The sequence below is a fragment of the Callionymus lyra genome, chromosome 9 (genome assembly GCF_982586985.1).
Source record: "Callionymus lyra chromosome 9, fCalLyr1.hap1.1, whole genome shotgun sequence".
In the NCBI taxonomy this organism is placed as follows: Eukaryota; Metazoa; Chordata; class Actinopteri; order Syngnathiformes; family Callionymidae; genus Callionymus; species Callionymus lyra.
Window position 1 is genome coordinate 24,577,395 of NC_141826.1, and position 13,497 is coordinate 24,590,891.

Below are 13,497 nucleotides of genomic sequence, written 5' to 3' on the forward strand. Positions count from 1 at the left end.
TTGAGGTTTCAACCACTAATAAGCCATTTCCCCGAAAAATACAAGTGTAAAATCAAGGTGTTCATCACTAATCTGAGAGTCAATATTAAAGTTAACTCTGAGTATACTGTTTATAACACAGGACTCTACCCGAACAAGACAATCAATAACAATGCGTTCTACAAGTTCAATTATATATCTGTGATATATGTATTTAAAGGTTTGCTTTTATCAAGTTACAAAAGCATGTATCATCATAAATAAATTAAACACTCCAAAGCATATTGAGAAAATGCAGATTCTGTATGAGTGTCACAAAATCTATGTAGGATATAGTGGCAGGCTTCTTGAAAGTACAGAGTATAATCTCATTCCATATGGCGTATCAACAGTAAACTAGATTCATTTGAACACTTATTTATACTTCTGTATTTCTACTTGATAAGAGAAATACATTGATAACAATATATGTGTAAAATGGGTGAGAGAAACGTGAGTAAAATGAAAATGTATAATATGTTTATTTTGAAGAAAAAAAAGACATGTAATATAACGCAACTCAGTGGACAATATTTTGACTATTTGAAAAGTAATCGGCACCACAGACAGCTCAAAACAACGCCGGGTCCAGAAGCTATTCTAATAAAGAGATAAAGTTATAACGGTTAGTCTGAAGAATGAAACTGAGTTTTTAAAACACTGTGTATAAATACATGCTATTAATATTGTTTCGGGTTATAACAACTAGTGATCATTTCCTTCTTACCTTATCTTTGGTAGGTAAAGTCTGAGTCCTGGTAAAAGTGTCTCCTCCGTTAATACTGATCAGTTCTGCGTCTACAGGAGGATACGGGGCGGGGAAAACCACCACGTCACTCTTGAGTGTGTCTGAGCTGAAACACACGTCGTACTGCTGAGTAGATTTGGAGTAAGACCAGCTCCCGTCAGGGTGGGTGGTGATCATCGGGGGGCTGTACCTGCTGAAATCACTGTCTGTCTTGTGACATTTGACCGCTATCAAAGTCACCAGACTCAGCAGGAAGATGGACGACACCGCCACGATGGCGATCAGCAGGTACAAGTTCAAGTCAGAGAAGTTCTCCTCCTTCATGGTCACATGTCTGAACTGAGTCTGGATGTCAGCTGAGCTTTCAACCACCACCACATCAATAGACACAGTAGCTGTCAGGGAAGGTTCTCCATTATCAGAAACCAGCACCACCAAGGGATGAGTCTTCAGGTCGTTGTCGCTCATTCTCCTCTTGGTCCGGATCTCCCCGCTACTGGTTCCCATCCTGAACAGGTTTCCTTTGGGCTCAGACAGGTGATAAGACAGCAGAGCGTTGTATCCAGAGTCTGCGTCTACAGCCCTGATCTTTGCCACAAAGTATCCTGCTTCAGCAGAATAAGGAATGTTCTCACTGTTGACTGAACCCAGCTCAGAATAGGGAGCCAGAATGTCTGGACTGTTGTCGTTCTCATCCAGGATAAAAACATTCACAGTCACGTTGCTGCTGAGAGGAGGAACACCAGAGTCTGTGGCCTGAACTTTGAACTGAAAGGTTTTCAACTTCTCAAAGTCAAACGACTGCAGACTGACGATGTCTCCTGAGTCTGAGTTGATGGTCAAAGCTGACAGGACCGGAACATTTCGAGGATGACTGTCTATCAATGAATAAGTCAGTTTGGAGTTCACATCTAAATCTGGATCAGATGCATTAATTTGACATATCTTGGACCCTTGTGGACTATTTTCTTTCACATACACATTAATTACAGGCTCCATGAATCCAGGTGCATTATCATTGACATCAGAAACATGGACAGTAATGATCCTGTTACTGGACAGAGGAGGACTTCCTTCATCTGTAGCTTCAATAGTGACATCATAGACAGAGATGTGCTCTCTGTCTAGAGGTCCATCAACTACTAATGAATAATCATTTTTATAGTTCAATTTGAGTTTAAAAGGAAGTGTTGCAACTACTTTACAGCTGGTGGCACCATTAGTGCCACCATCTTTGTCACTCACGGTAACTAAAGCAACTATTGTTCCCAACTCTGCGTCTTCTCTCACCGGAGTCATGAGTGACGTCACTGATATTTCAGGAGCATTATCGTTCTCATCAAGTACTTCTATTAGTAGTTTAGTGTGTGTAGTTCGTGGGTTTGGGGCCTGATCCATGGCTTGAACTCTGAGTTCATACGCAGGTGTCTCCTCATAGTCTAAGGAACCTTTTAATGTGATTTCCCCTGTTTCTGCATTTAATTCAAATATTGTTGATGGGTCAACTTTACCTTTTTTTAGAAAAGTATAAACTATTTTACTATTCATTCCCTCGTCTAAATCTGTTGCATTTAGCTTAATTATAGCGGATCCTCGCACAGCTCCTTCATTAACACGCACTTTATAAAGTGATTTACTAAAAACGGGAGTATTATCATTAACATCCGTAACAATGACGTTTATATTTAACGTTCCTGTTTTAACAGGTTTTCCTCCGTCAGCAGCTGTGAGGATCAGGTCTATAACAGGCTGTTTCTCTCGGTCTAAAGCCTTCTGCAACACCAACTCGGCGGAGACTCCATCTTCTCCTCCTCTCTGGACGTCCAGGGAGAAAAAATCATTCTGGCTCAGCTTGTATGTTTTTACCGAGTTACTCCCTGAATCTGCGTCAACCGCTATGGGGAGAAAATATCTCTCACCGGGACTAACAGACTCTGGAATTTGTACCGAATGGGATTGTTCAATAAAGTCAGGCGGGTTATCATTGATATCTAGAATCTTCACTTCAATCCGGTGAACATTCATCGGGTCACTCATGACCGCCTGTATTCTCACGGAGCATTCTGCCGTGTTCGGACAAAGAGCCTCTCTGTCTATTCTCTCGTTAACAATCAGACTCCCTGAGCGTCGATCCACGTCAAAGTAATTCTTACTGTCACTGGAAACAACTCGAAGATCCCTGGAATCCACCTCGTGAATATTTAGGTTCAGATCTTTGGCGATGTTGCCCACCACGGTGCCTTTGTTCACCTCCTCGGAGATCGAGTATGATATTTGTGAAGCAGATCCGTCACCCAAACAAAGAAGAAGAACAAAAATAATCCAAATATATTCCTCCACACGTCGAGTCGTCATTGTTGTAACATAAAGAGCCGAATCCTTTCAGACATTTATCTCCATCATCGCACAAATAAAATCCACCCTGAACAAGATCTTCAGCAGCGACACTCTCAGCTCTTCTCACAATGAAGCCAAACCCCAGAAACAACCAGCCAATCACAGTTTGAGCACTAATGTTGAGGGAGGAGTTAAGATTATAACGTTTCCAACCAGCCTACGGTCCACAGCGCCGACTTGTGAAATTTGAAAGCATAACACTAAAAAAGAGAACTATTAAAACATCAACGAACACAAATTACGGTTAACCTTTTGCCTTAAATGAATTTGTTCTAAATGTATATAAAAAAGTGAAGATAAAAATACAAAGTATGATTTACAGGAATGGTTAACAGTTGAGGACTTAAACAAATAATAATAATAATAGAAACGGGGAAAATTTTCAATTTAACGATAAATGCGTGAAAATACCAGCAATAAAATGAGGTCAGCTGGCATTACAATACGAAATTTGTATTTGAAATGTTAATTATTGAGAAAACAAAAGGAAAATGAATGAATAATCGATTTAATAAATAAATAAAAAAATCTGATCACAAATAATGTGAATCAGTTGATACAAAAAAATATATTATTGGTTGGAGAAAAGGTATTTAAATGATTTTAATTTACAAACACGTATAGTTGAACATTTCATTATGTAATAGTTAAAGGCCAATCACATGAAATCGTTGTAATACAAAGATAAAATAAAACATAGAGAAAAAGGGTTACATTTTCCAGATAGAGTTCTAGAATCAGCACCAAGGATAGCACCATGAAGACCCCAAAAATAACCCTAACAATGTTGTCTATATACTTCTTTCTTTCGACCAGCTTCAAAAAAACCCAACAGTATTAATATTATGAACTGTTGACACTGTAAATGTATTAACAGTTGGTAATAGATTGTTGTTGTTTTTTTACAATAGTTTACAAGGGAAGAAGAGAAATAACTATCATCTGAAATGCGATCTAGAATAGTTAATAGTTTACTTCTTACCTTATCTTTTGTAGGTAAAGTCTGAGTCCTGGTAAAAGTGTCTCCTCCGTTAATACTGATCAGTTCTGCGTCTACAGGAGGATACGGGGCGGGGAAAACCACCACGTCACTCTTGAGTGTGTCTGAGCTGAAACACACGTCGTACTGCTGAGTAGATTTGGAGTAAGACCAGCTCCCGTCAGGGTGGGTGGTGATCATCGGGGGGCTGTACCTGCTGAAATCACTGTCTGTCTTGTGACATTTGACCGCTATCAAGGTCACCAGACTCAGCAGGAAGATGGACGACACCGCCACGATGGCGATCAGCAGGTACAAGTTCAAGTCAGAGAAGTTCTCCTCCTTCATGGTCACATGTCTGAACTGAGTCTGGATGTCAGCTGAGCTTTCAACCACCACCACATCAATAGACACAGTAGCTGTCAGGGAAGGTTCTCCATTATCAGAAACCAGCACCACCAAGGGATGAGTCTTCAGGTCGTTGTCGCTCATTCTCCTCTTGGTCCGGATCTCCCCGCTACTGGTTCCCATCCTGAACAGGTTATTTCCTTTGGGCTCGGACAGGTGATAAGACAGCAGAGCGTTGTATCCAGAGTCTGCGTCTACAGCCCTGATCTTTGCCACAAAGTATCCTGCTTCAGCAGAATAAGGAATGTTCTCACTGTTGACTGAACCCAGCTCAGAATAGGGAGCCAGAATGTCTGGACTGTTGTCGTTCTGATCCAGGATAAAAACATTCACAGTCACGTTGCTGCTGAGAGGAGGAACACCAGAGTCTGTGGCCTGAACTTTGAACTGAAAGGTTTTCAACTTCTCAAAGTCAAACGACTGCAGACTGACGATGTCTCCTGAGTCTGAGTTGATGGTCAAAGCTGACAGGACCGGAACATTTCGAGGATGACTGTCTATCAATGAATACGTCAGTTTGGAGTTCACATCTAAATCTGGATCAGATGCATTAATTTGACATATCTTGGACCCTTGTGGACTATTTTCTTTCACATACACATTAATAACAGGCTCCATGAATCCAGGTGCATTATCATTGACATCAGAAACATGGACAGTAATGATCCTGTTACTGGACAGAGAAGGACTTCCTTCATCTGTAGCTTCGATAGTGACGTCATAGACAGAAGTGTGTTCTCTGTCTAGAGGTCCATCAACTACTAATGAATAATCATTTTTATAGTTTAATTTGAGTTTAAAGGGAAAAGATCCAACTACTTTACAGCTGGTTACACCATTGCTGCCTCCATCTCTGTCACTCACAGTAACCAAAGCAACGATTGTTCCCAGCTCTGCATCTTCTCTCACTGGAGTCATGAGTGACGTCACTGATATTTCAGGAGCATTATCGTTCTCATCAAGAACTTCTATTAGTAATTTAGTGTTTGTACTTCGTGGAGGTTGACCCTGATCTGTCGCTTGAACTCTGAGTTCATACGCAGGTGTCTCCTCATAGTCTAAAGAACCTTTTAACATGATTTCCCCCGTTTCTGCATTTAAATAAAAAACACTTGAAGGGTCGTTTTTACCCCGTACAATGAATGAATAAACAATTTTACTGTTTATTCCTTCATCTAAATCTGTTGCATTTAATGTGATAATTGACTTACCACGCACTGACATTTCATTAATACGCACTTTATAAAGTGATTTACTAAATATGGGAGGGTTGTCATTTATATCAATCACATTTACTTTAATGCTTAACGTCCCAGTTTTAACAGGTTTTCCTCCGTCAGCAGCTGTGAGGATCAGGTCTATAACAGGCTGTTTCTCTCGATCTAAAGCTTTCTGCAATACCAACTCGGTGGAGACTCCATGTTCTCCTCCACTCTGAACGTCAAGAGAGAAATATTCATTCTGGCTCAGCTTGTATGTTTTCACCGAGTTACTCCCTGAATCTGCGTCAACCGCTATGGGGAGCAAATATCTCTCTCCCGTGGGAACTAATTCCGACATTTGTAGAGAATGAGATTTTTCAATGAATTCTGGAGGATTATCATTGATATCTAGAATCTTCACTTCAATCCGGTGAACATTCATCGGGTCACTCATGACCGCCTGTATTCTCACGGAGCATTCTGCCGTGTTCGGACAAAGAGCCTCTCTGTCTATTCTCTCGTTAACAATCAGACTCCCTGAGCGTCGATCCACGTCAAAGTAATTCTTACTGTCACTGGAAACAACTCGAAGATCCCTGGAATCCACCTCGTGAATATTTAGGTTCAGATCTTTGGCGATGTTGCCCACCACGGTGCCTTTGTTCACCTCCTCGGAGATCGAGTATGATATTTGTGAAGCAGATCCGTCACCCAGACAAAGAAGAAGAAGAAAAATAATCCAAATATATTCCTCCACACGTCGAGTCGTCATTGTGGTTAAATAAATAACTGAATTCTTTCAGACATTTATCTCCATCATCGCACAAATAAAATCCTCCCTGAACACGATCTTCAGCAGCGACACTCTCAGCTCTTCTCACAATGAAGCCAAACCCCTGAAACAACCAGCCAATCACAGTTTGAGCACTAAGGTTGAGGGAGGAGTTAAGATTATAACGTTTCCACCCAGTCTACGGTCCACAGCGCCGACTTGTGAAATTTGAAAGCATAACACTAAAAAAGAGAACTATTAAAAAATAAACGAACACAAATTACGGTTAACCTTTTGCCTTAAATTAATTTGTTCTAAATTTATATAAAAAAGTGAAGATAAAAATACAAAGTACGATTTACAGGAATGGTTAACAGTTGAGGACTTAAACAAATAATAATAATAATAGAAACGGGGAAAAATGTTCAATTTAACGATAAATGCGTGAAAATACCAGCAATAAAATGAGGTCAGCTGGCATTAAAAAACGAAATTTGTATTTGAAATGTTAATTATTGAGAAAACAAAAAGCAAATGGATGAATAATCGATTTAATAAAAATAAAAAATTCTGATCACAAATAATGTGAATCAGTTGATACAAAAAATATATTATTGGTTGGAGAAAAGGTATTTAAATGATTTTAATTTACAAAGACGTATAGTTGAGCATTTCATTATGTAATAGTTATAGGCCAATCACATGAAATCGTTTTAATACAAAGATAAAATAAAACATAAAGAAAAAGGGTTAGATTTTCCAGATAGAGTTCTAGAATCAGCACCAAGGATAGCACCATGAAGACCCCAAAAATAACCCTAACAATGTTGTCTATATACTTCTTTCTTTCGATCAGCTTAAAAAAAAACCCAACAGTATTAATATTATGAACTGTTGACACTGTAAATGTATTAACAGTTGGTAATGGATTGTTGTTGTTTTTTTTACAATAGTTTACAAGGGAAAAAGAGAAATAACTATAATCTGAAATGCGAACCAGAATAGTTAATAGTTTACTTCTTACCTTCTCTTTGGTAGGTAAAGTCTGAGTCCTGGTAAAAGTGTCTCCTCCGTTAATACTGATCAGTTCTGCGTCTACAGGAGGATACGGGGCGGGGAAAACCACCACGTCACTCTTGAGTGTGTCTGAGCTGAAACACACGTCGTACTGCTGAGTAGATTTGGAGTAAGACCAGCTCCCGTCAGGGTGGGTGGTGATCATCGGGGGGCTGTACCTGCTGAAATCACTGTCTGTCTTGTGACATTTGACCGCTATCAAAGTCACCAGACTCAGCAGGAAGATGGACGACACCGCCACGATGGCAATCAGCAGGTACAAGTTCAAGTCAGAGAAGTTCTCCTCCTTCATGGTCACATGTCTGAACTGAGTCTGGATGTCAGCTGAGCTTTCAACCACCACCACATCAATAGACACAGTAGCTGTCAGGGAAGGTTCTCCATTATCAGAAACCAGCACCACCAAGGGATGAGTCTTCAGGTCGTTGTCGCTCATTCTCCTCTTGGTCCGGATCTCCCCGCTACTGGTTCCCATCCTGAACAGGTTTCCTTTGGGCTCAGACAGGTGATAAGACAGCAGAGCGTTGTATCCAGAGTCTGCGTCTACAGCCCTGATCTTTGCCACAAAGTATCCTGCTTCAGCAGAATAAGGAATGTTCTCACTGTTGACTGAACCCAGCTCAGAATAGGGAGCCAGAATGTCTGGACTGTTGTCGTTCTCATCCAGGATAAAAACATTCACAGTCACGTTGCTGCTGAGAGGAGGAACACCAGAGTCTGTGGCCTGAACGTTGAACTGAAATGTTTTCAACTTCTCAAAGTCAAACGACTGCAGACTGACGATGTCTCCTGAGTCTGAGTTGATGGTCAAAGCTGACAGGACCGGAACATTACGAGGATGACTTTCTATCAATGAATAAGTCAGTTTGGAGTTCACATCTAAATCTGGATCAGATGCATTAATTCGACATATCTTGGACCCTTGTGGACTATTTTCTTTCACGTACACATTAATAACAGGCTCCATGAATCCAGGTGCATTATCATTGACATCAGAAACATGGACAGTAATGATCCTGTTACTGGACAGAGGAGGACTTCCTTCATCTATAGCTTCAATAGTGACGTCATAGACAGAAGTGTGTTCTCTGTCTAGAGGTCCATCAACTACTAATGAATAATCATTTTTATAGTTTAATTTGAGTTTAAAGGGAAAAGATCCAACTACTTTACAGCTGGTTACACCATTGCTGCCTCCATCTTTGTCACTTATGGTGACCAAAGCAACGATAGTTCCCAGCTCTGCGTCTTCTCTCACCGGAGTCATGAGTGACGTCACTGATATTTCAGGAGCATTATCGTTCTCATCAATTACCTCTATTAGTAGTTTAGTTGGTGTACTACGAGGACTTTGACCCTGATCCGTCGCTTGAACTCTGAGTTCATACGCAGATGTCTCCTCATAGTCCAAATAACCTTTTAAAGTGATCTCTCCTGTTTCTTCATTTAAATCAAATATTCTTGTAGGGTCAATTTTACCTCTTTTAATAAAAGAATAAACAATTTTGCTGTTTTTACCTTCATCTAAATCTGTGGCATTTAATTTTAAAATGGAGGATCCTTGCACAGCTCCTTCATTAACACGCACTTTATAAAGTGATTTACTAAACACCGGAGTATTATCGTTCACATCGGTAACGATAATTTTTATATTTGATGTTCCTGTTTTAACAGGCTTTCCTCCGTCAGCAGCTGTGAGGATCAGGTCTATAACAGGCTGTTTCTCTCGATCGAGTGTTTTTTGAAGCACCAAATCGGCGGAGACTCCATGTTTTCCTCCACTCTGCACGTCCAAAGAGAAATATTCATTTTGGCTCAGCTTGTATGTTTTTACAGAGTTACTCCCTGAATCTGCGTCAACCGCTATGGGGAGTACGTGCCTATCTCCCGGCGACACAGATTCCGATATTTGTATCAAATGAGATTTCTCCATAAACTCAGGCGGGTTATCGTTGATATCTAAAATCTTCACTTCAATCCGGTGAACATTCATCGGGTCACTCATGACCGCCTGTATTCTCACGGAGCATTCTGCCGTGTTCGGACAAAGAGCCTCTCTGTCTATTCTCTCGTTAACAATCAGACTCCCTGAGCGTCGATCCACGTCAAAGTAATTCTTACTGTCACTGGAAACAACTCGAAGATCCCTGGAATCCACCTCGTGAATATTTAGGTTCAGATCTTTGGCGATGTTGCCCACCACGGTGCCTTTGTTCACCTCCTCAGAGATCGAGTATGATATTTGTGAAGCAGATCCGTCACCCAGACAAAGAAGAAGAAGGAAAATAATCCAAATATATTCCTCCACACTTCGAGTCGTCATTGTGGTAACATAAACAACTGAATCCTTTCAGACATGTATCTCCATCATCGCACAAATAAAATCCTCCCTGAACACGATCTTCAGCAGCGACAATCTCAGCTCTTCTCACAATGAAGCCAAACCCCTGAGACAACCAACCAATCACAGTTTGAGCACTAATGTTAAGGGAGGAGTTAAGATTATAACGTGTCCACCCAGTCTACGGTCCACAGCGCCGACTTGTGCAATTTTAGAGCATATGACTAGAAGAGAAATATTTAAAAAAAACGAACGAACAAGAATAACTATTAACCTTTTTTCCTTAAATTCATTTGTTCTAAATTCCTCATTACTATACAAGATTAAAGATAAAAATACAAAGTACGATTTACAGGAATGGTTAACAGTTGAGGACTTAAACAAATAATAATAATAATAGAAACGGGGAAAAATGTTCAATGTAACTATAAATGCGTGAAAATACCAGCACTAAAATAAGGTCAGCTGGCATTACAATACGAAATTTGTATTTGAAATGTTAATTATTGAGAAAACAAAAAGCAAATGAATGAATAATCTATTTAATAATAATACAAAAAAAATTCTGATCACAAATAATGTGAATCAGTTTATACAAAAAAGATATTATTGGTTGGAGAAGGGGTATTTAAATGATTGTAATTTACAAAGACGTATAGTTGAGCATTTCATTACGCAATAGTTAAAGTCCAATCACATGAAATAGATTTAAGTACAAAGTTAAAACAAAAACATTAAGAAAAAGGGTTATATTTTCCAGATAGAGTTCTAGAATCAGCACCAAGGATAGCACCAGGAAGACCCCAAAAATAACCCTAACAATACTGTGTTGTCTATATACTTCTTTCTTTCCACCAGCTTCAAAAACACCCCAACAATATTAATATCATGAACTGTTGAGACTGTAAATGTATTAAAAGTTGGTAATGGATTGTTGTTGTTTTTTTACAATAGTATACAAGGGAAAGAGAAATAACTATCATCTGAAATGCGTTCTAGAATAGTTAACGGTTTACTTCTTACCTTGTCTTTGGTAGGTAAAGTCTGAGTCCTGGTAAAAGTGTCTCCTCCGTTAATACTGATCAGTTCTGCGTCTACAGGAGGATACGGGGCGGGGAAAACCACCACGTCACTCTTGAGTGTGTCTGAGCTGAAACACACGTCGTACTGCTGAGTAGATTTGGAGTAAGACCAGCTCCCGTCAGGGTGGGTGGTGATCATCGGGGGGCTGTACCTGCTGAAATCACTGTCTGTCTTGTGACATTTGACTGCTATCAAAGTCACCAGACTCAGCAGGAAGATGGACGACACCGCCACGATGGCGATCAGCAGGTACAAGTTCAAGTCAGAGAAGTTCTCCTCCTTCATGGTCACATGTCTGAACTGAGTCTGGATGTCAGCTGAGCTTTCAACCACCACCACATCAATAGATACAGTAGCTGTCAGGGAAGGTTCTCCATTATCAGAAACCAGCACCACCAAGGGATGAGTCTTCAGGTCGTTGTCGCTCATTCTCCTCTTGGTCCGGATCTCCCCGCTACTGGTTCCCATCCTGAACAGGTTTCCTTTGGGCTCAGACAGGTGATAAGACAGCAGAGCGTTGTATCCAGAGTCTGCGTCTACAGCCCTGATCTTTGCCACAAAGTATCCTGCTTCAGCAGAATAAGGAATGTTCTCACTGTTGACTGAACCCAGCTCAGAATAGGGAGCAAGAATGTCTGGACTGTTGTCGTTCTCATCCAGGATAAAAACATTCACAGTCACGTTGCTGCTGAGAGGAGGAACACCAGAGTCTGTGGCCTGAACTTTGAACTGAAAGGTTTTCAACTTCTCAAAGTCAAACGACTGCAGACTGACGATGTCTCCTGAGTCTGAGTTGATGGTCAAAGCTGACAGGACCGGAACATTTCGAGGATGACTGTCCATCAATGAATAAGTCAGTCTGGAGTTCACATCTAAATCTGGATCAGATGCATTAATTCGACAAATCTTGGACCCTTGTGGACTATTTTCTTTCACGTACACATTAATAACAGGCTCCATGAATCCAGGTGCATTATCATTGACATCAGAAACATGGACAGTAATGATCCTGTTACTGGACAGAGGAGGACTTCCTTCATCTGTAGCTTCAATAGTGACGTCATAGACAGAAGTTTGTTCTCTGTCTAGAGGTCCATCAACTACTAATGAATAATCATTTTTATAGTTTAATTTAAGTTTAAAGGGAAAAGATCCAAATACTTTACAGCTGGTTACACCATTGCTGCCTCCATCTCTGTCACTCACGGTGACCAAAGCAACGATAGTTCCGAGCTCTGCGTCTTCTCTCACCGGAGTCATGAGTGACGTCACTGATATTTCAGGAGCATTATCGTTCTCATCAATTACCTCTATTAGTAGTTTAGTTGGTGTACTACGAGGACTTTGACCCTGATCCGTCGCTTGAACTCTGAGTTCATACGCAGGTGTCTCCTCGTAGTCTAAAGAACCTTTTAAAGTTATCTCTCCCGTTTCTGCATTTAAATCAAATATTGTGGATGGGTCAACTTTTCCTCTTTTAACAAAAGAATAAACTATGTTTCCGTTCATACCATCGTCTAAATCTGTTGCATTTAGTTTCATAATTGAGGATCCTCCCACAGCTCCTTCATTTATACGCACTTTATAAAGTGATTTACTAAAAACTGGAACATTGTCATTCACATCTTTCACGATTATGTGAAGATTTGAAGTTCCCGTTTTAACAGGTTTTCCTCCGTCAGAAGCTGTGAGGATCAGGTCTATAACAGGCTGTTTCTCTCGATCAAGTGTTTTTTGAAGAACCAAATCGGCGGAGACTCCATGTTCTCCTCCACTCTGCACGTCCAAAGAGAAATATTCATTTTGGCTCAGCTTGTATGTTTTTACCGAGTTACCTACTGAATCTGCATCAACCGCTATGGGGAGAAAATATCTCTCTCCTGGGGTCGCTGACTCCGAAATCTCTAATGAATGCGTTTTTTCTATAAATTCTGGTGGGTTATCGTTTACATCTACAATCTTCACTTCAATCCGGTGAACATTCATCGGGTCACTCATGACCGCCTGTATTCTCACGGAGCATTCTGCCGTATTCGGACAAAGAGCCTCTCTGTCTATTCTCTCGTTAACAATCAGACTCCCTGAGCGTCGATCCACGTCAAAGTAATTCTTACTGTCACTGGAAACAACTCGAAGATCCCTGGAATCCACCTCGTGAATATTTAGGTTCAGATCTTTGGCGATGTTGCCCACCACGGTGCCTTTGTTCACCTCCTCGGAGATCGAGTATGATATTTGTGAAGCAGATCCGTCACCCAGACAAAGAAGAAGAAAGAAAATAATCCAAATATATTCCTCCACACGTCGAGTCGTCATTGTGGTAACATAAACAGTTGAATCCTTTCAGACATTTATCTCCATCATCGCCCAAATAAAATCCTCCCTGAACACGATCTTCAGCAGCGACACTCTCAGCTCTTCTCACAATGAAGCCAAACCCCTGAAACAACCAGCCAATCACAGTTTGAGCAC

The 13,497-nt window shown here is 40.5% G+C and overlaps 2 protein-coding genes across 8 annotated transcripts in view; both read right to left on the bottom strand.

The window, feature by feature from the left end:
• The window catches only part of LOC148072386 (protocadherin alpha-3-like), a 58,591-nt gene that overhangs the window by 20,955 nt on the left and 24,139 nt on the right, over positions 1-13,497 (bottom strand). Inside the window, exon 1 of one of the 7 annotated variants that reach the window (XM_087799941.1) lies at positions 10,966-13,484. The exons of 3 other annotated variants lie outside the window; for them this stretch is intronic. In XM_087799941.1, the coding sequence (XP_087656067.1) occupies positions 10,966-13,341 (2,376 nt within the window). In that variant the 5' untranslated portion in view covers positions 13,342-13,484. Of the gene's footprint in view, positions 1-745; positions 3,162-4,145; positions 6,705-10,965; positions 13,485-13,497 lie in introns of those variants that run through there. 3 more of the 7 variants (XM_087799939.1, XM_087799943.1, XM_087799947.1) reach the window with 3 other exon arrangements.
• Positions 6,620-9,996, bottom strand: LOC148072388 (protocadherin alpha-3-like). Its single transcript, XM_087799696.1, has 2 exons — positions 7,542-9,996; positions 6,620-6,648 (listed from the first exon to the last, which is right to left on the bottom strand). The coding sequence occupies exons 1-2, from the start codon at positions 9,922-9,924 to the stop codon at positions 6,620-6,622; spliced, it is 2,412 nt and encodes an 803-aa protein (XP_087655822.1). The 5' UTR covers positions 9,925-9,996.

Bases quoted from the DNA above. Each gene is read 5' to 3' on its own strand.
- LOC148072388 (XM_087799696.1), bottom strand. From the start codon at position 9,924: ATGACGACTCGAAGTGTGGAGGAATATATTTGGATTATTTTCCTTCTT. The intron at 6,649-7,541 runs GTAAACTATTAA...TGGTTGTTTCAG, and splicing joins TACCAAAGAGAAGGTAAGAA to GGGTTTGGCTTCATTGTGAG.